General features: G+C 37.7%; 1 protein-coding gene across 1 annotated transcript; it reads left to right on the top strand.

Annotated features, from left to right (window-relative positions):
• Positions 1-327: 327 nt before the first annotated feature.
• Positions 328-24,291, top strand: WDR41 (WD repeat domain 41). Its single transcript, XM_080362612.1, has 13 exons — positions 328-424; positions 4,206-4,321; positions 9,993-10,041; positions 11,911-12,042; positions 12,405-12,467; positions 12,957-13,068; positions 14,394-14,456; positions 15,376-15,486; positions 16,734-16,918; positions 18,601-18,722; positions 19,730-19,818; positions 21,601-21,734; positions 23,558-24,291. The coding sequence occupies exons 1-13, from the start codon at positions 374-376 to the stop codon at positions 23,708-23,710; spliced, it is 1,380 nt and encodes a 459-aa protein (XP_080218738.1). The 5' UTR covers positions 328-373; the 3' UTR covers positions 23,711-24,291.
• The last annotated feature ends 988 nt before the right edge of the window (positions 24,292-25,279 follow it).

Raw genomic sequence — 25,279 nt, forward strand, 5'->3', positions numbered from 1 at the left:
TTTGTTGCCCTGCGCTGCACTCTCTCCAGCAGTTCCCTGTCCTTCTTGAACTGAGGGGCCCAGAACTGGACACAATATTCTAGAAGCGGTACATAAAAATACATACACTCGGCAGTTATAACTGCAGAATTTGCCCACAGGCCCGTGCGAACCAGCCTGAGGGTCCCGTCACCCCCTCACAGCGCCCCCCGGCGGCGGCAGCACACCCACTCGGCGATCGATTGCTTAGGCCCCTCTCGGCCCCGCCCACTCAAGGGCTGCGCTCCGCGGTGAGCTCGATTACGAAGGCCTTTCCCCCCGCCCCGCCCATCCCGCCGAGCTGCCGGCTGCCGCAGACGAGCCGCCCGTGGCGGGCACGCAGGTGCCGGTCCCGATGCTGCGGTGGCTGATCGGCGGCGGTCGGGAGCCGCAGGGCCTGGCGGAGGTGAGGCGGCGGGCGGGCGTGGCGGAAGGGGGCTGAGCAGCTGGCGGCGGGAGGCGGGGCCAGGAGGAGCGTTAGGAGCGTTGCGGCCGTTGGCGCGGTGAGCGTTGCCTCCTCACCGGCCGGGTCGGGGGTGCTGTCTGTGGGATCAGCTGCTCTCACGCAGCACGGCGCCGGTGGGAGGCCGGGAGGAGCTCTGGGTCTGGGTGGAGCGCCGTGAGGAAGGGGCGCGCTGGCCGTGGCCTTGCTGCCAGGGCAGATGTGCCGTCCCGGGGTAGCGCGCCGGGCCCCGCGCCCCGTCACGGTCAGCGGGCAGTCCGTGAGACTGCCGGGCTGTTAGGGGTTACAAGCTTCGTTAAGGAGAAACAAGGGATGTGAAATATGCACAAAAGCAGACCCACGAGCTTGGGAGCCCTCGCAGTCAGAAGCGTACCGGCTTCTTCCCTCTGGCTCAGCGCGTCCTGGGCGAGTGGGAGTTACGTTGTATAACTTGCCAGCATATGGAGTCCTGCCTTGGGGACTTTGCCGTCGATAATATAAATTAAAGGCAGTAACTTATTCCTTATATAGCCTAGTTGTAGTTTGTAGTAATCTTCTAGCATTTCTTCTCAGTTTCTCATCCATAAATTAGGCCTGTGTAGTGCACTGAACACTGGTATCCTTCCTGTTGTTGTATTTGGAAAAAAGAGTCTTACTGGATTTGAGGGAGACATTACTGGGATTTTCTTGTCCCTAGGACTCTGCTGAAGTTCTCAGCCTGGACTTAACAGAAGTTAATTAACACTGTTACTGGGCTCCCATCACTTAGTGCATTTGTAATCTAGACAAATATGAGGAAGTAATTATATTTCAGCTGCTCTGTGTGAGAAAACCATGACAATATGATGGTTTGTTTCAAATGCCATTTGTTACTTCGGTGGAAGTTTGAGTCTGAAGCCATTTGGAATGACCATGTCTGGGAATGCCTCTTTTGTTATGTTTGACTTTTGTTCTCCATCAAAATGTTGGTTGTATTGCAGTCATATTTAGCAGGTTCATGTGCAGTTATTTTTAAAAGGAAGATGGGAAATTATGTGGGTGTGTGTGCCTGTGTGTGTTTATACTGTGATTTAATAAAGCATGGGCATGAGTCAAGGTGTGGTCCAGTTCTTCCATTCTGCCATTTGTAGCTTGGTTAAACTCTATTCACAGGACTTGTGTTTCCATTGCCACCGCTGTTTTGCTGCATGATGGTGGTTGTTTTGCTTCTCTGTGGAAAAACTGAGTAAGAAATATTGACAAGGTTTAGTCCCCAAACTGTTTTTTTTCCTTTCTTACATTAGGCAATATTGTTAATCAAAAAATCGTGTTGGTAACCATTAATTCTCTGTGTAGTCTTCTTAAACAGATAAGGAAGCCCATAGCAGTGTGTTGTCTATGGACTTAAGGTGATTATTTCATGTGCTATGGCTTCAGCCAGTCATGAAAAGGCCAGATGTATTAGAACGACGTTGCACTGGGTGAATAGAGAAAGCCTCTGGCAAAGATGTTCTAAATTCGTGAAATATGAATTTCTCCTTACCCATTTATTTTTTACTATGGAACTGAAAATCACTTAGACTTAGGCTTCTGAGTCTCTTCAGCTGATGGCCATGTACGGATGGTGTATGACTTCAGCAGGGTGGCTCTGGTAATGGGAACAGTGTAACTGCAGTAGCATCATGCTCCATATAATCTAATTTGTCATGCTCTATAATAGGTACATAAGTAGGTCTGTATACTCATGCATCCCTATATTTTGTGAATTGCTTTTGAAAATGGCACTTTTAAATGCATCGGGTCACAGGGGTTATAGGAAGTTCTGGAGCTGAGATGAATGTTGTGGTTTTTTTACTGATTTTTGAAGTGATCCTTACAGGTCCTGCCTGAAAGCCTGCAAGTTTGGAATGGATTCCTTTAGCATCAGCATCTATAATAGCTTTTTCTTCTAAAAACTTGGGTGTTGCTACAAGGTAGTTCAATTAATAGTTTATATCAAAAATAGATTTTTTTTCCAGAGAAAGGATGCACATGTAACCAACCCAGCACTCTAAATCTAAAGACAGCATAGCTTGTTATGTGACAGTACTGGGGGAAAAACTTTTTTTTGTTATCCATAGTACTTCATCAGCACTGTACCTTTCAATATTTGCAGACATTCTTAGAATTCAGAAAAAATATTAGACACATTATTCAAAAGAAGTAGCACTGTTTTGTCCTGAATAGGAAGCAACAGAATATAGAATTGGAATGTTAATGTTACAAATAATGACTTTTTCAAAGCAATGTTACTATTGTTCTGTGAATATGTGTTTCTGTTAGTAAATAAAAATGGAAGTCTTCTGACTGCAGGATTCTTAATGTCATTTGGTGATGCTGAGATTTGCTTAGGATTTTTAGGACTCTCATTTTTTTAAGGAATGGTTTGTGTAGCTTTTGACAGGTGAACTCCAAGTTTCCATATTTGTCCAACTTTTCTGTGTAACTATACAGGTTCTACTTCCATTATTTAAAATGGGAACTGCTATTCTCACATAATTGCATAAAATGAGGAACAGTTGCTTCGTGAAATGCATCAGATAGCACAAAACCAAGATAAAATCACAAGAACTAGCATTTTGACAACCTCTTTATTTTAAAAACAAACACAGATTTCTTTCCCTATATATTAACTTTGTCATTCTTAACTTCTGAAGAGTAATATCAGAGTACCAATATGGAAGTAATAGAAAATAATTTATTATACATTCAAGAAAATGTTGAAGTTTCTGAGGATAATACATTTGTCTTTCACATAGGGTTACCTCTAATGCATGCTGCATGTTGTACAGTGTTCAGTAATTACTGTTGTACAGTTCAGGTTCTGTTTAAGTTCTCAAGAGTCCTGGAAGTAAGATGACATTGACTGTGACTGTGATGTAAAATAAATCTACAAGGAAGATAGTGCTCAGTTACTACTAAGCTATTTAGATTACCTTTTTTTTAAAAAAAAAAAAAAAGTCTAGTAGCATGTTGTTCTAGAATGTGGAAATCTTAAATACAAAAAAGTTGTCTTCTATTGAAACAAAATTATGATTGAGATCAGCAGAACTGTCGTGCCCTATACAATGTTGTATTGACCCTGCCTGGTGATCAGCTTGCTCTGAGTGATTGATTGTTCTTTTAATTAATAGTCTAGTTGGGAATAATTGCAGATGCTGTTTTATAAGATGATTAATCATTCTCTTTCTCTCTCTCTTTTTTTTTTTAAGCAGTTCCTTTTGGTATTTTGTTAATTGAGTCCCGACAGATTATTTATATATTATGTAACAGGACAGCATTTATTCTTATTTATTTTAAATGTCATTTTTATATAGGATTTTAAAATTGAACAGTAGATGAAAGATATGATAGGTTCACAGACCTCTTGGAAGAGGTGTAATTTAATGCAAAAATGAATGTATGGTGAACTGAGTCATGAAGCTGGCTCCACATGACAACTTATGACTAAACTGGGTTTTCATCACTGTGTCAGTGATTAAAGGTGTACAAAATGGTTTTTGTTGAACAGAAAATGCTATATTATAATTTGAAGTACATGCTATAGAAAGATATAATTTACTTGGAATAATTAAGAAATGATCATCTATAATGATTTTCAGAAACTTAACTGCAAATATATATATATGTTCACACATGAGACTATAAGTCCATTTTTAGACATTGCAAAGATGTGGTGAAAATAATTCTGTCACTACAAAATAATTTTTTTTTTAATGAATTTTAGAAATCATCTGTACAGACAATTGGTGAAGAACAAATACAGAATCCTTACACGGAGCTCCTTGTGTTGAAAGGTCATCAAGATATAGTACGATTTCTAGTGCAAATAGATGACTGCAGGTATGAAATTGTGTTTCATATTGTTTCACAGCATCCTTGGCGATAGTTCAGAGAATATTTATTAAAACGTAGTAATATTTTTTTAATCCTCTCTTTTTATTTTTGGTGGGGGTGGGCAGAAAAAGCCTGGAGTTTAAAAAGGCATGGGAGGAACACTCCCTTTTCTTGGTATGCTACTACATCTTTTGGCCTCTCTTGTTACACTTTTGTGAGAAAATAATGGTGATGGAGTTATGTTTCTTGTTTGAAAGAAAGGCCTTAAGCTAATTCAGTCCTTTTAAGGTGTTCCTGGGTTGAACGTTCCCTTCTGTGCATGCATGCACACACTTTCTTCCAAGACAGCATGCAGTAGTGCCTTCTTCTTTTCTGGACGTGTGTGTTTTATGTTTTTGAATTGAGGACAGCTGTTATTTCACCTTTTGCTTCTACACAGCAATGTAATAGACTCCTACAGATACACTGTAGCAATTGGACATGACATTCTCAGCAATATTGAATGTTGCTATTACTTTCTAGTATTTTGTTATACTTTCTTCTGAAACTCTAGTGCTTGATTGGCTTGAGCTTCAGTTAATGGGACTTTTTTCTGAACTTCTCAAGTTTTGAAATTTTCACCACTTTGTTCAAAATGACTACTTAGTAAATTTCAGCATATGTGTAATTTCTGCATTACATATCTCCTCCAATTAGATCTTGTTCAACTTGTACTTCTTTGAAACCTGTTTCTTTGTTTCACTCTTCAGATTTTTAGCTTTTTCCACTTTTTTTTTTTTTTTTTTTTTTTAATATTCCATGACAGTATTTGTTGGTTCTGTTCTTAGATCCTTGTAGCTAGGTCCAGCTTTATTGTAGACTCTGAGGATGGAGTTATCTAAAAGTTGAAAGATAGATTATGAAGCAGAGATGAAGTCACTACATTTACCATTGCCACTTTGGAAGTGTGACTGAGATAATGAATTATGATGGTTTTGTGTTACAACCTGGCTTCTCTCTTATCTTTCTCCAAGTTAGCCTTGCATGTTCTCTAATATAACTTGTTAATAATGCTGCAAGAGAGGAGATATTTATCTGCCTTAAAAGTAAAGTTATGATGTCTTTAGTCAACAGTAAGTGTAATGACTCTTGGCTGATGTGGAGAATTAAATAGAAAACCTTTAAAACTAAGAATGTGAGTAATAGGTGAGAGTCCCTCCATTAAGAAGCTGCAGTAATTTATATATTTTATGGATCAGACACAGAAGGGGATTTAAAATATATTAATCAATACACTACACAAAGTTAACATGGGTAGCAGTGTGGCTTATATCTTTGCAGTGTACAGCAGCTGTTTCGTGAAGGGAGCTTCTCTCTTTCCCTGTGCACATTGATCAGGCAGGTGATCTCTTCCAAATGTGGAATGCCTGCAGAATCTTGTTTTCTACTGATTATGTAAATATAAATGTAAATTAAAAATAAGTAAATAAATATATACACATTTCACTGAAGACTCTATGGAGAATTTTTAGTATGTCAGTTTCCATTCTTAATGTGATAACTATGTATATGTATATGGGATGCATCCGTGGGTGCTGAGGGAGCTGGCTGAAGTCATTGCTGAACTGCTCTCCATCATCTTTGCCAAGTCTTGGGAAACGGGAAAGGTGCCCGAGGACTGGAGGAAAGCAAATGTCACTCCAGTCTTCAAAAAGGGCAAGAAGGAGGACCCGGGTAATTACAGACCGGTCAGCCTCACCTCTGTCCCTGGGAAAGTAATGGAACAGCTTATCCTTGGTGCCATCTCAAGGCATATCAAGGATAAGAGGGTTATTAGGGGCAGTCAGCATGGCTTTACCAAGGGTAAGTCATGCTCACCAACCTCTTAGCCTTTTATGAGAATGTAACAAGGTGGATGGATGATGGCAGAGCGGTGGATGTGGTCTACCTTGACTTCAGTAAAGCCTTTGACACAGTCTCCCACAGCATCCTCACAGCTAAGTTGAGGAGGTGTGGTCTAGACAATAGAGTAGTGAGGTGGGTTGCAAACTGGCTTAAGGAGAGAAGCCAGAGAGTGGCAGTCAATGGTGCGGAGTCTAGTTGGAGGCCAGTATCTAGTGGAGTGCCTCAGGGGTCAGTACTGGGGCCAGTATTATTCAGTATATTCATTAGCGATTTAGACGAGGGAATAGAGTGTACTATCGGCAAGTTTGCTGATGACACCAAGCTGGGAGGAGTGGCTGACACGCCAGAAGGCTGTGCTGCCATCCAGCGAGACCTGGACAAACTGGAGAGTTGGGTGGGGAATAACCTAATGAAATTTAACAAGGGAAAGTGTAGAGTCCTGCATCTGGGCAGCAACAACCCCAGGTTCCAGTATAGGCTGGGAAATTACATATTAGAAAGCAGTGTAGGGGAAAGGGACCTGGGGGTCCTGGTGGACAGCAGGATGACCATGAGCCAGCACTGTGCCCTTGTGGCCAGGAAGGCCAGTGGCATCCTGGGGTGTATTAGAAGGGGGGTGTTTAGTAGATCGAGAGAGGTTCTCCTTCCCCTCTACTTCGCCCTGGTGAGACCACATCTGGAGTATTGTGTCCAGTTCTGGGCCCCTCAGTTCAAGAAGGACAGGGAACTGCTGGAGAGGGTCCAGCGTAGGGCAACCAAGATGATTAAGGGAGTGGAGCATCTCCCTTATGAGGAAAGGCTGAGGGAGCTGGGTCTCTTTAGTTTGGAGAAGAGGAGACTGAGGGGTGACCTTATTAATGTTTATAAATATATAAAGGGTGAGTGCCACGGGGATGGAGCCAGGCTCTTCTCAGTGGCAAACAATGATAGGACAAGGGGTAATGGGATCAAGCTGGAACACAAGAGGTTCCACTTAAATTTGAGAAGAAACTTCTTCTCAGTGAGGGTGACAGACACTGGAACAGGCTGCCCAGGGAGGTTGTGGAGTCTCCTTCTCTGGAAACATTCAAGACCCACCTGGACATGTTCCTGTGTGACCTCACCTAGGCGTTCCTGCTCCAGCAGGGGAATTGGACTAGATGATCTTTTGAGGTCCCTTCCAATCCCAAACATATTGTGATACTGTGATATGTTAGAAAAGTTACATGCATTGCCTTTAGATTTCTTTTTCTACATTATAGTAATCCTACAGGAGATTCTTATAGAAACAGAAGAATCTTGTGGGGTTTTTTTCAGTCCTTTTTTTCCCACAGACAAGTTATTAAAATAACCTTTCCTCAAAATACACTTTTCCCAGAACACATACTTGATAAGTGTATTTGGTCTTTATAGAAATACCAGAGTATCCTTAGATTACACACACTGTCTGATGCAAATAAATCTTTTACCATTTTGGGCTTCATTGTGTGGTAGCAGGTAAATTATTGAAGCTAAACTAATGATCATCAGTGTAAAACTAAAGCCTGGATGGCTACATTGAAGATAGGTTGTAAAATAGCATATGGATAAGGAGTAAGTTACATAGCTGGTTAAAATTCTGAGAGTTTGAGGAGTTTAAGAGTCACTTCACTGGACAGTAATTTAAAGGTTTTATTTATCAAGAATATGGTAGTTTCTGGATTGTTAAACAGCTGATAATATTTTTCACTTGATTTTTTTATAAAATTAGTATTGTTACTCAGCTTCTGAAATGTTTTTATTTAGTTTCTGCAGCTATTCCATTGTGTGCTTTTTGTCAACTATTGTAAGCCAAGTTTCACGCTTCAGGTCTTTAGATAATATCATCTTATTGAAAATTTTGCAGAAGGATTTTCTTGTTTTCTCAGTGGCTCAGCTAAAACCAGTGAGTGGAAAATTTTCTCAGATTGGTTTTTGAAGATACTAAATAAATCCTGTATAAGTGTAACAGAAAGTTTTTTTCTTTTTTTTTTTTATTTTTTTATTTTTCCTTGTACTTTCTGAACATGAAATAAGGGTCATATTGATTGGAGATCACTGAAGAACGGTAAGCCCCAGCAAGAGTCTTCCACGAAATGGACTGAGATAAAATTACATGTAATACTCTAGCATTTGACACATTAAACTAAAAAGAGTTCATAACACATTTTAAGAATAGCCTTTTTTGTTGCTCATTTGGCCATTTCTTGCTCCTTCAGGAAACAGACAAGGTTAGGAATGATGGTAATCCTGATTGGAAAAAAATCAGATGACACATGAATCTCCACCTAGGTGAATAGAATGTAATTGTAGGATGACTGACTCCCCAATATGCCTTTATATTTAAACAGAAATCCTGGTTAGGAGGTGCAGGGAAAATACACAAAGCAGCACTCTATTGAGCTTCTGCATTGATGAATTACACTCATGCCTTCTTTGAAACACAACTTTTTTTCCCAGAATTTTGTTCAAGTGGCACACAGCTCCAAATACTACTCCAGAAAGTAACTGGGATATAAAGGCTTATTGTTGAATTGTGGTAGTCTTACTATTTTAAATTGTTGATGGTGTGACAAAACAAGGTATAACAGAGCTAAAAGGCAACTAAAGATAAGAAATTAATGTTATCACAGGTGTGCATAAGAGTTTGATTTTTCCACTAGTCTTTTTAATTAAGGGGCTTGATTGGATGTAAAATAATGAAAGATATGAAGAAAGTACAGCTTATATATCTATATATCTATATCTATATCTATCTATCTATCTATATATATATATGTATATTTTAATACTATAATAGAATAAACCAAGAGGTTATGTGGAAGAAAGAGGGGGTGGGGGGGAAGCCATATGGCTTTATGCCTGAAAACTTATTCTGTAAGTAAGTTTCACAAACACTGTGATCGCAAAGACTCTAAATGAAAGGATTTGTATGTAGTGAATGAAACCATTCACAGCTGGTAAAAGAAGAATGTTTGGAAGTGATATAACCTCTCCTTTATGACTTTATGGTTCATAGTACGAAATCTTAGTTGGTTCTTTAAGTGTTAACTGTTTAACCCTTGGTGAAGACTTAAAACAAAGGGAAAAACTAGAAGGTAGATACTTGAAAGGAACAACTGCATGCAATTTTCTGTGGAATGTGTTGCTTCTGTTCCAGGCTTTCTCAGCTCATGGTGCTCTTACTGGGATAGCTGGGATGCGTGCTCCAGCTACACTGTAGCTGTGGTGGTGATAGGGTGCAGATGTAGGCAGATGGTAAGATACTCGCTCTAGCCTAGGGAAGAAGATTGAATGTAGGTCAAACTTAGTTAATTTGAGATTAACATGATGATATGAACCTTGTTTGTAACTTTAAAAATATCTTGTAGTCAGTTGGCTCTGACCAATAATATTTGGTTTTGGACTTTGCTTTTATTAGGTGTGCAAGATCTCGTGTTTGTGGGTTTTTTTGTGGTTTTGTTAAAAAAAAAAGAAAAAAAAAAGAAAAAAGAAAGAAAAAAAAAGAAAAAAAAAGAATTGGTTCAGTAACGTGGCATTCTATTTATAATATTATATACTGAAATTCTAAAGCCTTGTTCTTATGTAGGTATGTGTTGATAAACACCTCTTCATGTGTACTGGCTTCAGTTTATAAACTGTAATTGGGATTTTCAAATACATATTTATTCTTTAAAGCCAGAGTCTGATATATGTTGTAAATATTTTTCTTACGTAACTGTTTGCTGCTTTTCCATTACCTTATGCTACATTGATGTTTTCACAGGTTTTAAAGTTATTATTTTTTTAATTTCAGGTTTGCATCTGCAGGAGATGATGGAATTGTATTTCTTTGGAATGCTCAGGTTAGCTCTTTTGGGGGTAGCTTGTGTACTATGGAGCGGGTAAAAGTTAGGGAAAGTTAGAAATGTCTAGTAGTGAAAAATCAGAATAAATAGGAATTGCTGCAGAGTTACTGTTTAAAATGTTTAAGTGTAGGGAGCCTGTCAAATCTTTGTTTAGAAAGGGGAACTATAAAGGTAAAAATTCCGTGAACCCAGGAAAACAATAAGTTTTAAAAGTTAGAATGTTTTGGGAAGACATAGTGATTTTTAGAAAGATTTGACATGATATAATTATGTGAAAAGCAGAAGTGTGTATGAACTTGTGGCTTTAATTCTTCTTTTAAAATGTTTGGTGTTTGCTGTAAACACTGAAATGCTGACTACTAACTCAACAAATATGTAACAATGTCTCAATCCTGCAGACATTAATATATATACTTAAGTTTTAAGTACATTTCAGTGGTTCTATTAGCAATACCTTTTTGTGTTATAACTGATTAGACTAACTGGAGAGCTGACAAAAACTGTATTGGAAAGACACCAAAGTCAGTGTAAGTCAAACATTTCATGCAGTGCAGAAAAAAAGCCTTAATTCCTTGCCATGATAAGATCTTATAATTTTTGAAAACCTTACTAAGACATTAGGTGTATTAGTATAATAATTAATTAATAATTAATATAATGGAAACAGTGTTCTGTTCTGCTCTTCTGCTTAGTGTCTCTGTATCAATAAAATTATAGACTAGGGATGCATGTTAGACCTCTGTTAAGGAGGGCTAGTATACAAGTTAGATAGTTCAATATGAAATCTAAAAGGGAGACACTGTGCTGTCAAAACTGTGAGTACCAAACATTCAAACTGAGGAAAAAAAAAAATCTCAGACTTTAAACTTTTTTAGAAACTTTCTGAAAAATGTGTGACATTTATGATGGCCTAATTTTACAATACAGAAGGGAGAACTTGAAACTTCTCTTTTGAGCGGTTTCAGTTAGTGCTTTGCTGTTGTTGGAGACCTTTTGTAATTCTATAATTTGGAAAAGCAAGTTGAGTTTGAATATTCAAAACCATGTATGTGCGTATATCAACTCAGTGTTCTGAGCAGTCTATGAATGTAAAAGCCATTTAGATATCCAGCTTAGAAACTGAGTTCCATTTTCTATCTGTAGGATTTTTATTATGTTTTTGCTAAAGCAAGTCCTCTGTAGTTTTAATTTAGAAACTTAACCTGCAAGTGTAAAGAAGTTTACAGTTATAATTACCCTGTCCTTTCATTGTGTATTTAAAATGTGAGTATGCTTGTGTTTGTAGAGTTTTGTCATCTAACTAAAGAGAGCAGAAGTAGCCACAGTTATCTAAACCACCAGCTTGAAGCTATAGATAATATACATATTAAAAAAGCTGTCAGGAAATAGGCAGCACTGTATTTGCCATAAATATAGTTCAGGTTTTTATAATAATTAAATTAAAAAAAAAAAAATTTCAAGAGAGGGTTTGTCAACAGAACTGGATTACTGTAGTATCCATTAAAAAAGCTAAATGACCAATATTTGCATTGAAATGAAATGAGTTTAATACAGAATTTAGTTCCTAAGGGCTTTTAGAGAAGTATTTGCTTGTTTGATAGGTTGTGTGTTTGTTTGTTTTACCCTGAGAGTGATTTTTATTATGTACTACTCCTTTACACTTACACTTAAGACGTTATTTAATTCCGGGTAAGATCTTGAACAATATTGAAGGTAATAAGAAGTAAATCCATAAATTACACTAGAAAGGGAGATTTTAAACTCTCAGATATTCTCGCTTTCAAAAGTAATTTTGTACCTATGTTACACGCTGCAGTAAGCATTTTCCAAATTTTACACTTAGTTTTCTGTGTTTTTATTTTTCAGACTGGAGAAAAACTTTTTGAACTTCATGGACATACACAGAAAATTACAGCTATAGTGCCATTTTCTTCACCAGATGCTTCTGAAGAAAAAAAACATTTGATTTTAACAGCATCAGCTGATAGAACAGTTATTGTATCCCTAGATCTGGAGAGGATTTAAATTTCTATGGGCTTCTGTTGGTTTTTATTTTTAAAGGTAGCACTGAGGCAGGCTGCAGGTTTAAGTTTTTTGGTTGTTAATATCCAGTAGGTTTAATTGGATTACACTAGGATTTTACTAGTTATTGCTCACACGTGGATGCAGTCCTTGCTACAAAAATGAATCCGTAACAGACCTTTATTAATATGTCATTTTGGCCAAATATTGAAGACAATCAGGGTTTAGGATACTGAGTCTCTGCATACCTATTTCACAATCTGCCGTTTAGTTACAAACACAGCAGTTACATTCATAATATATAAAAACCTTTCAGTTTCCTTAATGAATAAAGTCAGGTTTGGGACTGCACTAGTGGCAGACAGGTTCAGAAAGTGTCATGTTTCCATTCTACTGTAAAGGTAAGCTGGGGAAACCCTAGGTATGTCTCTTGTTTTGTTATATACAATAATTCTATTATTTATTGCTCATTGGGCCATATGGACAGTTGTGTTAAACAGCAGTTTGGTTTAAGAACAGGTACATAATGAGTGGCTGAGAAGTAGGCATGTTTCTTAATTTGTTTTTGGAACTTTTAATACCTCAATTTTCTTTTTGAAAGATGTAGAAAAAAGGTCATTTTATGGCTAGATTTTGTTACTGTGTTGGAAACTTCAATCTACAGTTAAACTATTTATTGAATAGTAGAAAAAAAAATCACTGAAAAATCTGTTTTTCAGCAGAAAAATGTAACATGGTATGTAATTAAATGTATTTCTCAGGAAAGTGACACCTTAAAACTGTATTTCATAATACTTACAGCTTTATCTAGCTAAAGCTCGTGATAATTTCACTGAGAAATTCCCTGTAGAACTTTTGCAGGGGACATATATCTGATTTTTGTTCTGCAGTGTTTGACAGTTCTTCAAAGACTGGATGTATGGTTGTCTGGAGGGAGTGATCTATGTGTTTGGAACCGAAAATTAGATCTCTTGTGTAAGAGCAGTCATCTTACTGATGCAGGTAAAAATGTAAATGACTCATTATAGCTGTTAAAGTGCAAGTGAAATGGATCTGTATAATGATGCAAAACCAACTTGGCAAATTCTCTTTAATTCTAATGATAACTTTATGTATTAGAGCCACTCTCTATTTTTTTTAAATGTCAGACTTAATAGTTTCAGAATTAAGACTGCTTTTAATCTCCCGTGCTGTGTGAATTTTAAAATATGTCAAATCTCTGTAACTGTACATTACCTCGAACTTACAGGGCTAGTTCTTGGATGTTGACTTATACATATTTACTGTAACACAAGCCAGATCCTTTGACTGCTTCTCTGTGAACGAGTGGGAGTTTTATTATTCTTAAGTAAAGGTTTGTAGTAGTAAAGGAGTAAAGATTTTTTTTTTTTTTTTTTTAATTGTTAAGATCAGTACTTTTGATGTAGAAAATGCAGGTTTTGATAGAAATACAGTAAATGTAATTGGATCTCAATGTCAATCATGCTTTTTTGTTAATAAGCTTATATATAATGTCTATGCAAAGAAAACTGTTGCTTATTATTACCATACTTTACAAAGATACCTATGAATCTGTTAATTGCATTAAAAAAATGGAACCAATATTTTCCTTATTTTGTCATAGAATGAAGCAGTGATAGGCAAAACCTTCTGAATCCTTGAGGATATTAATACTTCTCATGGTTCAATACAAAATATCGTGTCAAATACCAGTTGGAAGTGGTGCTCGAGTGTTTAGCATGAGGTGCTATTGAAACTTGTGTATAGGGTGTCAACAGGATGTGCAGATTGCTTGTTCCTTGGGGAATTTTCCTTTAATGGTGTTGCAGCACAGAATGGGGGAATTCTGTGGAGGATGAAGGCAGAGTAACAGCAAGCTGGACGTTTATCTTGTGATCTATTCTTCTTCATCTGGCTCTACATGATATTTTAGTATTACGCATACTGCAGTAGTGTCAGTGTCTAATGACTTCGGCACTGACTATGTGTAGAGTCTCAGTGTCCTTAATATTGTCCAGCATTACAACATAAACATCTTAACTGTAGAATAAAACGATTATTTACTCTCAGCTTCACCTCAGGTTTGACATTCAGAGTTCAGCTAGATTCAGGACCAAAACTCCTGAATCTACCTCCATCTAAGGTAAACTGTTCACTTCCAATGCCCCTTAACTTTCACTTCATGTGATGTGCTTTTAATTTGATGATAAATTGTAAGTGGAAGGAGGATTATGAAGAACTTTATTAATAAGGAATTAACAATTTGCTGTGTGTTTTTGTGGCCAACAAATATACTTTTGTCCCTTATCTCCTTTATTTTTTCAAAGGTATCAGTGCTTTGATTGAATTGCCTAAAAATTGTGTTGCGGCAGCTGTTGGCAAAGAGCTAAGTGAGTATGCTGCATTTCTGTTAAGTGTTTCTCTGAAGCCTCCTATCCCAAGATCAGGGACCTTAGATATTGCTTATTTTCCACTGTCCAAAACTATAATGGTACAATGTGATGGTTTCTGTCGCTCATTTGGAGACAGGGTTTTCTCTGTATGCAAACTGTAAATCGTGATCTAGCTGTTGGTGGAGAGCCTTTTAACTAAGGGCATTTTGTAAAATTAGTTTAATTTCAGAATATGGAAAAAAATCCAGGAGAAAAAGTAGGCACTGAATCAGCAAAACAAAAGAGTTTGCTCAACATGATTAACCACTTAGCTGAAAAATAGCAATCTGATATTCTCATCAAAGAATCAGGATCAAATTAAAAATAGTCTTTTTGTGTTTAGACATTGGTATGCAATGTAGACTTCAATCTGAACTTTGTGCAGTTCCTTTGTAGTGCCCTTGAGTTATAAAAGAAATTCCAAGACTGGTTAAAATAAGGTCTTAGTTCCTGGTGATCTTGATTGCCTTACTTGAGCATTTTGTATCCTTTTGTATAATAGTTTTCAGTCAGACAAGCCTTTAGGAAAGACCTTTTGCTTTTTGTTTGCTGATCTATAGAGATGTCTAATACTTTTCACTTCTGCTTTCTGCAGCGTCAGGTGTTGACCAGTTCTCTGAATTTCAGAGTAACTAGGCTGAGATGTTTTACCCTATAGTTACTGTAGCAAGAGGCCTTAATAATAACACTGACAAAATTTATTCCCATGTTTTTGGTGTTACAAGTGGTAATAAATGGCTTTGCACATCTTGTATTGTCTCTTTTATAATGTGTTAGTTTCTGTCTTTCTGAAAATGTTATGTTTTATTTAAGCATAGCTACATTTTATTCTGATTTTTAAAGCTTATTTAGATAATTCCTCTTTCTATCTTGGAAGTAATTTTTAGGTTGATTCCTTCGAATTATGGGTCTGAAGGTTGGAATGTCCTGGAAGTAAAACGCCTTGTTGACCATCAGGATAACATTTTGTCATTAGTCAGTGTCAATGGTAAGAGTCGTTTTATAATGTTACTAGTTTTGTTAGTTACCAGGGGGATATTTAAACTATGGCGTTTTCATTAGGACAAAAATTTAAACTGGAGTGAAACTTCATAACTAGTAGATGTACCTTCCTGTGTAGCTGCACAGATAGTGAAATGTGAAAATATAGGGGGCTTATTTATGGATCAAGAATGAAGTGAAACGAGGCAGGTTACAATGTAGAAAAGGCACAAAAGAGGCAGCGTCATTGATGGGAGTGGAACTCTGCATCTTTTTCCTGTTGGGAAAATTTAAAGTGCTGTTTCTTCATGTTTCTTCTGATTCTTAAAATGGAATATACCATGCCAAGTGCCTTGCAGTTGTAGTCCCAAGGTAACTGAAAGTTCGGGTGTGCGGGAGTGGGCCTACATGTAAATCCATTATTTAGAGGCTCTGATGCAGTCTCTGCTGCTCATTAGGGCAATACTGAGCTATTACCTGAAATTCTGTCTACTCTGCTACAGGTATCAACCTCTACTTTGTTCTTCCCTGTTTTTTTCTATGAGGAACTCCCAGAGCCTAGGACAAGTTATTCCCAATGTAATAATGTATATTTGTCTGTGGGCTTATTTGTGTCAGCCTTTTCAGCACAAGGGGACTGTGGTACAGAGGTAACATGAAACTGGAAAAAAGAAAACTTGGTAGTTGTTTCTAGGGTTTCCTGTTGCTCTTATTTTCTCCTTTTTGATTATGAAGGGGGAGCAATACTGGCTTAACAAGACAGTATGCTATCTGCGTTAAGTATTATTGAAAAAATTCCTTTCCAAGTATGTTTAACAAAGTCACAAGCAGCTACTTCAATCTTGCCATTAAGTCATCCATTTTATTAGTGATCAGTATTTCTGTGTCTGAGGTGTACCTGCTTGTCCAAGGAATAGAAGTGTTTTGCATGTCAGCAATAAATGAACTTTAAATGCTTGTACATACTACTGGTGGTGTTCCTTGCCTTTGCTATACTGTACTGTGCACTGTGGCTGGTGAATGTTCTTGGTCCTAATTTTAATTTTACAAGAGAGAGCCCATCTCCTTTTGCTCATCTGAGCAATGCTAGGTAAAAAAATGTGTATTTACTTAAAGGAGAGGTTTTTGTCTGGTCAGTTACATATTGCATATTCTACATAGCTTCACTTGAAAATGAGCTCACAACTTTCTAGGGTTGTAATTTTTTGTGAAATGGATATTTCTTTCTAATATCATTGTTTTTTCCCTCTCTAGACTTGACTTTTGCAACAGGTTCTCATGTGGGTGAGTTAATAGTTTGGGATGCACTTGACTGGACAGAACAGGCATCTGAGTGCAACTTCTGGGACTCCTCTGTCAATCCAGATGCACAGACAGAAATAAAGTTGTCCCAAAGCCCAAATGAAACTTCTGTTCAACACCTAACATCCGATGAGGAGGTAAAAAGCTTTAAACAGAGTAAACTACTTTATGTGAGCTAGCATGACCTTACCACGGAAGGCCAAGGGTTTTCAGTTTGCTTATTTAAAATGTGCACAGCTATTTTTATACAACAACATTTTTTATATAATTTTTTTTATATTAAAAACTTGGTCATTGATCTAACTGAAGGCATAATATGTTGATGGTGTGGGAACTGACATAATGGACCATCACAACAGTATTTATTTTTGACTGACAAAGACTTACTAGTTCTTTACAGTACCACTGGAGAAATATAAACAGGAGGTACATGTTTTGATGGCATACATGCTTCATATTCCATGGTTCTGGAAATGCACTTTCCACGATAAATGCGCCTCTTGAACTTAACGTACTGTGAAGTGACTTAAGTAATAGGCATATGTCTGTGCTTAGTAGTAAACAAACATTTGTGCTTCTGTTCAGATGGGCTATCCTCAATTGTAAAGAGCACAAATATGGGTTCAAAATTCAGTCTACTCTAATCACACTTTGGAGGTAATTCAGGAGTTCTTTGTCGGAATACTCAGGCAGAACCCATTTATTGTTCAGGAAAAAGTAAAAATTCTCAGGTTGTTATATACTTTTGTGAAATATTACTGACTGTTAGTGGCAAAAGAAAAGATGTTTCATAGTTAGGGTACAGTGGGATTCTGTTTTGGAGCCTTTGCTGGGCAATAATTAAGAAACAGAATCTTAGAAACAGATTCAGAAATATGAGCTGTAGCAAAATAAAAGCTGTGGAAAAACCTGAATGTAGGCTGAGGACCAAGTAGTCACCTGACACATTTGTCGGTCAAAAGAGCATTCATAAAATACTGGAGAGAGAAACATTGTGGGCTGTGGGTGTTGGGGGAAGGAGGTGTAGTTGTCTCTAAAGGTAGAATTTCCAATGATTTTGTTGTGGGTGCTTCATTCCAGAAGGAGCAAAAAGCCTATCCTCTTCAGGAAAAGTTCTATAATTTGGCTTAAAAACATTTTGATTCCCTGCTTGAAAGCTACAAAAGATGTGTTTTAAGGCAGGGAAAAATAGTTTTGGGAATTCAGAAATAGTTAAAATATTGAATGTGGAATCTGAGGCTGCTGAGGACTTTCTTCTGTTCATGGGACTGAACTAAACAAATTGCTGCAGAATTTTATTTATTGTGAGACTTTTGAATGGTGAAAGAAAAAGTGATTCTAGTGCTATGCCCTGAAATAGAAAGTGCAAAATTGTTCTAGATCTTTGCAGTATTTTTTAATACCTTTCTGTGAGAGAGTTACTTTTCTACACTCAGTAGAGCCCAGATGGTTGAGCAATACCTCTTTGTACAGCTTCAGTTAAATTTTAAAAAGGTGGCAAAAATGCAGAACAGCTTCCTGTATTCTCAGTCTTTGTTGATAAAACAAGAGTTTGTCAAAACACAGACCATTATTTTAGTGTAAGAACATAATTTTTTAATTAAGGAAATGTGTTGATGTGTTGATATCACTGGTTTCTGCTTAAATTGTAACTACAGAATGAAAATAAAGACATTTAAAAACTGCTTGGAGTACAGAACAGAAACAAGCTAGATAATGTGGGTTGGATGACATCATAGTACTGCTGGAAATCTATTACACGCAGAGTGATCTTTCAGTATCTGTTTCTGTAAGTTGTTCCATTGAATTTTCTTTCCAGTGTGTGTTTGCTGCTGTTGGGAAAGGCATATACGTATATAATCTTCAAATGAAGCGTGTGATTGCTTGCCAGAGAACGGCTCACGATTCCTCTGTACTGCACATTGAGAAGCTTCCAAACAGGTACGAGTCATGGTACATTTTGTTAATGCAATAAAGAAATGCAGAACTTGAGGGATGGCTAGAGACAGTTGGCAAAGCTACCTCTGATTCTTTGGGCAGGGCCTTGATCTTTAGTTTGATCTGTTGTTATTCGATAGAGCTTGTCAATCTGATTTTTTTTTTTAATGCATTGTTTTAATTCAGTTTTAAAAAAGCTTGTAATCCAATATGCTTGATGAACAGGCTCAGAGTAAAATATCTTGGTTATTTTCAAAATGAGACTTGATAAAGCACTTTTGTCTGCACTGTGAAAATACAGGTTAGTAGCGTTTTACTTCCATAAAGCAAAGGCCTCTGGCATACTCAGTAAATATTTTTCACTAAATATTTTACAACAATTGAAATGTTTGTTTTAACAAAAAATAACTTCCAGCCATTGCTCATTAGTGCCGAATTTCTAACTGGAATTTATTTCAACAGACAAGTTGGACAATATGCTACATATATATAATCTAATAGTTGTGTTGTTAGATTTCTTCGTACTCTTGTTCAATGGAGCAAAAGTCTGTCAGAAGATAAAAATTAGGATCCTGATCTTGCAAATGCATGTGTTGTTCTAAAGGGTTTTAAACATGTGACAAAAAGGAGTATCTTTCCTTTTGTTATTTTTCCATAAGAAAAAAAATACGGTTTTGCTTAATGAAAGTAATGTTATGGAAGCCAGTTAGGGAACCGTGTTTGCAGAGTCTAGATTTGGGGGTTTTCATTTGTTTTACAGAGTGGAAGGCTTTTTAAATGAGGTTGAATATGTGTAATTTTTTCGATCTATTCTGCAAGTCCATTGTAGTTTGTCCTGCTAAAAATGTGCCTTGTTTTATATGGAACATCTGGATGTCCCGCTACATTGGAGAGTTCTAGCAAACTTTTGTAGAACCTGAGGCACTTGCTGTCTCTTTTATAGAAACATCACAAGGTGACTTGCAGAGATCAGTATTTGGGCTGGTGTTGCTTATCAACTGTTTTTACAGGCAGCTGATCTCCTGTTCAGAAGATGGCAGTGTGCGCATTTGGGAGCTCCGAGAAAAGCAGCAGCTGCCACCTGAACCGGTTCCAACAGGTTTGCTAGTAGTGGGGTGGTGAAAAGAAGCTTTAAAAAAGGGTAACAAGAAACCCAGTATTCACCATGTAGGAATACAGGCTTTGTAAGAAGAGATAATGTCTTGTGTTCAAGCAACTGATAACAGGTGTGGGAGGGAAACTAAAAAAGACATGGGTGCACAAGCCCTCTGAGATCTGCTATGGGAAGTTAGAAGGTCCAGCTGAAGCTGTTCTGTGCCATAAAGCTTATTTAGAGTTTATAGTTTTATCAGCTGTCTTAACAAAAATTATGACCTCTCCTGAGAAACCTTGATTTACTTCTGCTTGTACTGAATAGTGTTGGATCATCCACCATGCAAGAACAAATAGTTGCAAGACCTTGTGATGAAAGCTAAAGAGAAGCTTGCAGGTCAGAAGCTGGCAGAAAAAAAAAGGTTTTCCCTGTCTCCTCCTTGAACTTGGAATGACACTGGGACTCACTTTGAGGCTGTATCCAACCTCACATACTACATCTGAGCATTGCAACCCTCAGGGCTAGCTGCTAGTGTTTTAGGAAGCATTTTTCCCAAGTACAGAGCCTGCCTGTGTAGCACTTGCTTCCCTGGGCACTGATAGTTGTGTTCTTAGACAGGTACTCTGGACAATATAATTAGTATTATGGACTGGGAACAGTAATGAGCTGTTACTCTCACTTGTAGGAGTTTTTTTATTTGAGCTGTGAATAATTTTCCTAATGTATCTTGCCTACTTGGCTATTCACCTGCTGATGGTAATTTTTGCAAGTACGTTATTGCTGCCTGGGTTGATTTAGAAACACTTTTTCACAAATATTCTGCCTTCCATATTGCTGGTGACAGCTGATCTATTATACACAGTTCTGCTTCTTATTTTGACAAGTGGTATTTGGTTTCACATTGGAAATTTATAACTTCTGTGATTGGAGATATTTGAAAGCAACCATATGCAGTAGTGAGATGGGTAGACTGCTGTTGATTTGCTCTATTTTTTTTCTAAGGAATTAAGTAGAGTAGAATAAAGTAGAGTTCATCTCTCCAGTTATCTCGCTTGCACCAGGGCCAGCGTCTAGCACACTTGTTTTGTGTGCTGATGGAGCTGAGGGAAGGGTTAGGAAGAAAGTCTGAACTGCATTGTGTACAGAAACAAACTTTCTTACTTCTGTCAGTATTACTACATAGTTCTTCTGGAGGCTGTGTGACAGATGTGTATTTTCTTCTTATCTAAATGGAACATATGGCGTACTATTTATACACGCCAGTTTGGCTGATGGTTTTAAATCTGAAGGAGAAACCCAGTGGACAGTATAGAAACAGGCAATTCAGTGTCAGAAACTTGCTTCCTACTTGTAGGCCAGCATTCTAATGCCTTACTGCAGGAACACAGGATAGAGACTGGTACCTCATTTCTCTGTGCACAAGTAACAGTTTAGGAGGAGTTTAGGAGGTAAACATAACTGTTCCTCATCTGCCTTTGCTGTTCAGTTTGTTCATTTAGGCAAACTGTGCATTTTTTGCTAAATCTCTATATTGTCTTATCCAGGTGTGTAATTCAACATGTTTGCTGAGTTATGTCTAGTAAAGCCAAAAGGCAAACTAGCTATGTTTCCTTCCCCACTCAAGATGAGTAACCCAGATGTAGAAATGCTGTGCAGCACAATGCTACTGTCACTTTGCCATGCAGACTGTCCTGCTTTTAGATTTTAAGTGACTCGTGTAGTTCTCTCTTTAGATAGAAGAAATAAACTGTATTTATGATTTTTGCCTTTTTTTTTTTTTTTTTCCAGGGTTTTTCAATATGTGGGGATTTGGAAGGTCAAACAAGCAGGCAAACCAAGCTGCTAAGAAGATGCAGGAGAATACACCTATGTATTTCTTGGAATTGGTTGGTGATTTAATTGGTCATTCATCAGCTGTGCAGGTAGGTCAGGTCTCATAAGAACAAGTGAATTTCACGAGTGAATTTCACTTACTGATGTAATTTTTGCAGTGTTTCTTAAGCAGCTGTAGCTTTCAACTGTCTGGCCTCTGGAGGCTGGGAACATGTTGTTATGTGGTGTATTTAGTTCATTTTGAAAACAATAATATATACTGACTTAAAGTTCTAATGAGAACTCAGATACTCACTGATACCTGAGGACTGTGTGTGCAGGCACACATGTACATGGTACAGATAATCTGTTGAGGTCTTACAAACAATACAGCTGGGAATGATTTGTTTGTTCCAGATTTCATCTTAAGTTCTCAACCTAAATGAGGGCTTATATAAAAAAAACCCTTGCAAGACTTTCTTAGCCTTTTGTGCTCTGAGCCTTAGGGAGATATTTTAATTTTATACTAGCTACCATTCTGTGCTTCTGTCTGCCTAACATAGTATGTTTTATATTTCAAATGGCATTTTCCCTCCACACCTTTTTGTATTAGACAAAGCTATTTGAGTAACAAATCACTTTCCCGTAGTGGACTTTTATACAGATTCTTGGCAGGAGCAGGAGAAAGGGCAGGTAGAGAGGAGCAGTGTAGTTCTGGAGTAGTTTTGCTCACAAGTATTCATGAGACTGAGTGTTTTTTCAGAAGGTGAACCTTTCTGCTACAGGGATTTCTGCAAGGCTTTCTGCTTCTCTCTACCATCTTTTTTTTTGGGAAAAACTGTTTGAAGATGCCCTATTATCAGTATGGATAGTTGCTATCTAATAAAGAGGACATAGTGTGTAATTTAGCAAGAGGTGCAGCAAAGGAGGTGAGAGACACATGTTTGTTCTTTGCTGGGATGTTGCAGAGCCAAGGAGTAACTGAGGTGATGGTGGATGTGATTTTCTGCAGTATTCTACATATGGAAATTTCTGTTTTTAAGCTATGGGCAGACTGGAGCAGTTGAGGCTGGAAATGTTGCATGTTGATGAAATGTGTTGGTCAAAGATGTGAGCTTGGCCAGAGTATTTCTACTTAAACTGCATAGCTAGTAGGTGGCTTTTCCCAGTGCAGGTGGGCTGTAGCACAGTCCTTGGCCTGAATGCTTCCCATGTGCAGATCCCTTCCACAAGCTGAAGAGTCAGGACACTGGAGGCATGCCATAGTGTCCTCACATGACTTGGTTCTGTTGGCAGTTGTGTTGAACTGCAGTCAGTGCCTAGATGTAGGCAGCCTTGTGGAGGACTCCCAAGTCAGGGATGACTACATGCATGACTTCTCAGCTCCACTGGTCTTGCAAAATCACTCCACTGCTGCTGTATTTTTCTCCTGTGTTGCAGCTGTTGCTGGTTTGGCTTCCTCTGTGTGACCAGGCACATGCTGATGTCTGTCACAGTTGTTTACTCTTTGATCCTTCTGGCTCTGGTGATGGTAGCCTGTGGTGTTGTGTGGAAAGGGGACAGTGTACCCAAGTGAACAGTGGCTTCTGTTCCTAAGAAGCCAGGGGAACAGAGTTCGTGCAAGTTATTCACTATTCTACTGCTGACTTGGAACAAATTTCTTCGATGTTCTGTACCTTAGCTTCTCTATCTGTAAGGCTTTACTGCTTTTCCTAAACAGAGGTCTTTCAGTGTGAAGTGCTGTTTAAGAGGTGTTTTCATGTAGACATTTTGTAACAAACATGTAGAAAGTATACATTGTGATTTTTCATCCCTATGTGCAAGCAGGACAATTTCAGACACATGTATTTGTTAGTCCAGCTGTACACTGAGCATTTAAGCAAGCTGACAATCTCATGCGGGCATCATGGTAATAGCAGTGATTTCATTGCAGATGTTCCTGTACTTTGGTGAACTGGGACTGGCCACGTGCTCTGCTGACCACCTCATTATTTTGTGGAAGGATGGTGCACGAGAATCTAGACTTCGCAGTTTAACGCTGTTTCAAAAATTGTCGCAAAATGGTGATTTGCAGCTCAGATCTTAAATTACTGAAATACAGGCTATCTGTGTATAAACTGGATGTGTGTTATATGTGAGTGTGAAAAATAAAGTCTGAACTACTGAGAACGTGACTACCAGTAAGGTTTACACTTAATGCCATATTTTGTATTGGAATTTTTATTAGTTGCTAATACTCCTCTCAAAGGAGGATTTTGCATGTCGAAACTTAATTGGCTTACTCTGTCAGCAGAAATGATGTTCTCTTGGAAGACTGAAGATAGTGATGACTCATTAAATAATTTCTAATATTATTGTTAATGTTTAAAAATATCGTGGGTGGATGTCAAAATTAAGATTTGTGAAAATCCCTAGATGGATAACTAAAGCAGTTGGGGGCATTCCACAGTGTTATGTGCAGAAAAGCTTCCTGCTCTATGTAATTCATTTCTTGAGAGTAAACTTCAGTCACTGGATGGCTCAGATTTATGTATTGACAGAAAACTCAAAGAGAAACAGTTCTCAAAGATATATATATATATGTGTGTATATATATATATATATATAAGTGTGTGTGTGTGTGGTTTTTTTTTTAAAGATTTGAAATTACTACCCTGCACTAAGGGTAAGAGCAAGAAAGAAAAGCAGGCAATACTGGTTTGCCAGGTTTTAGTTTTTGGTAAAATAGGATATATAGATGATTCTTGCTTGTAGTAGCTGCGTTTTCACTGTGGGTCAATCTGCACTGCTGGAGTTTATACAGCACCATTAACATGTCTAGCATGAAGTGTGATTGGTTTAGCTTAGTCTTTCCATAATGCATTTATCAAATTAATTTGTATCTAATAAAAAGCACTGACCTTACAGTGGGTTTTCAGGATGTAAAATATTTTCTGAAGCTGTAGCAGTTGATGTATTTAATACTAGCAGAACACTTGTGCTAGATTGATACTATGTTTGCAGCTGAAGTTTGACTCCAGAGAAATCTGCACAAAGTTTGTAAGGATAAATAGTATTTCAGAGTTCAAAAATAAAAATCCTTGAAGTACACAATGTGTTTTTCAAGTCTAACATATCAACAGTAATTTGCAAGTTAAATGGGAGCAGGAGAAAACCCCAAACTAAAACAAAAACCCCAAACCAAAGCCACACAAAAGCAAAAAAATGTTTTTGAATCAATGGGAACCGTTTCCAGTACAGGAGATTACAGGGCTGTATTTCTGGACTTAAGATACAGCGGCATCAGTAAATGCAGCTAAAAGCTAACGTCATGAAAGTAAATATCTTCATCAGACCTATCCTTAATACTTGTACAACTCTGAGGTGGCTCTTTTACATGTCTGTGTACTGACAACAGCATGAAACAAGCAGCTGTTAGTCAATTGGACAGGTTAGAGTCTGGGAGATCCAGTGCAACAGGTAGATGATGATTGATCAATGCCAATTTCTTTTGCTCTTAAAGAGAACATAACTTCAAAAAAATCTTTTTTTGCTTAGTCTGTGACTGTGACTGAAACAAGGGATCTTGCAGCAAATATACTGATTCCACATTAACGTCTTAGCTCACAAACCAGAACTGAGGCTGAACTTTATTTCTTAGGTTCCTTCCACCATT

This window comes from Nesoenas mayeri, assembly GCF_963082525.1.
Source record: "Nesoenas mayeri genome assembly, chromosome: Z".
NCBI lineage: Eukaryota > Metazoa > Chordata > Aves > Columbiformes > Columbidae > Nesoenas > Nesoenas mayeri.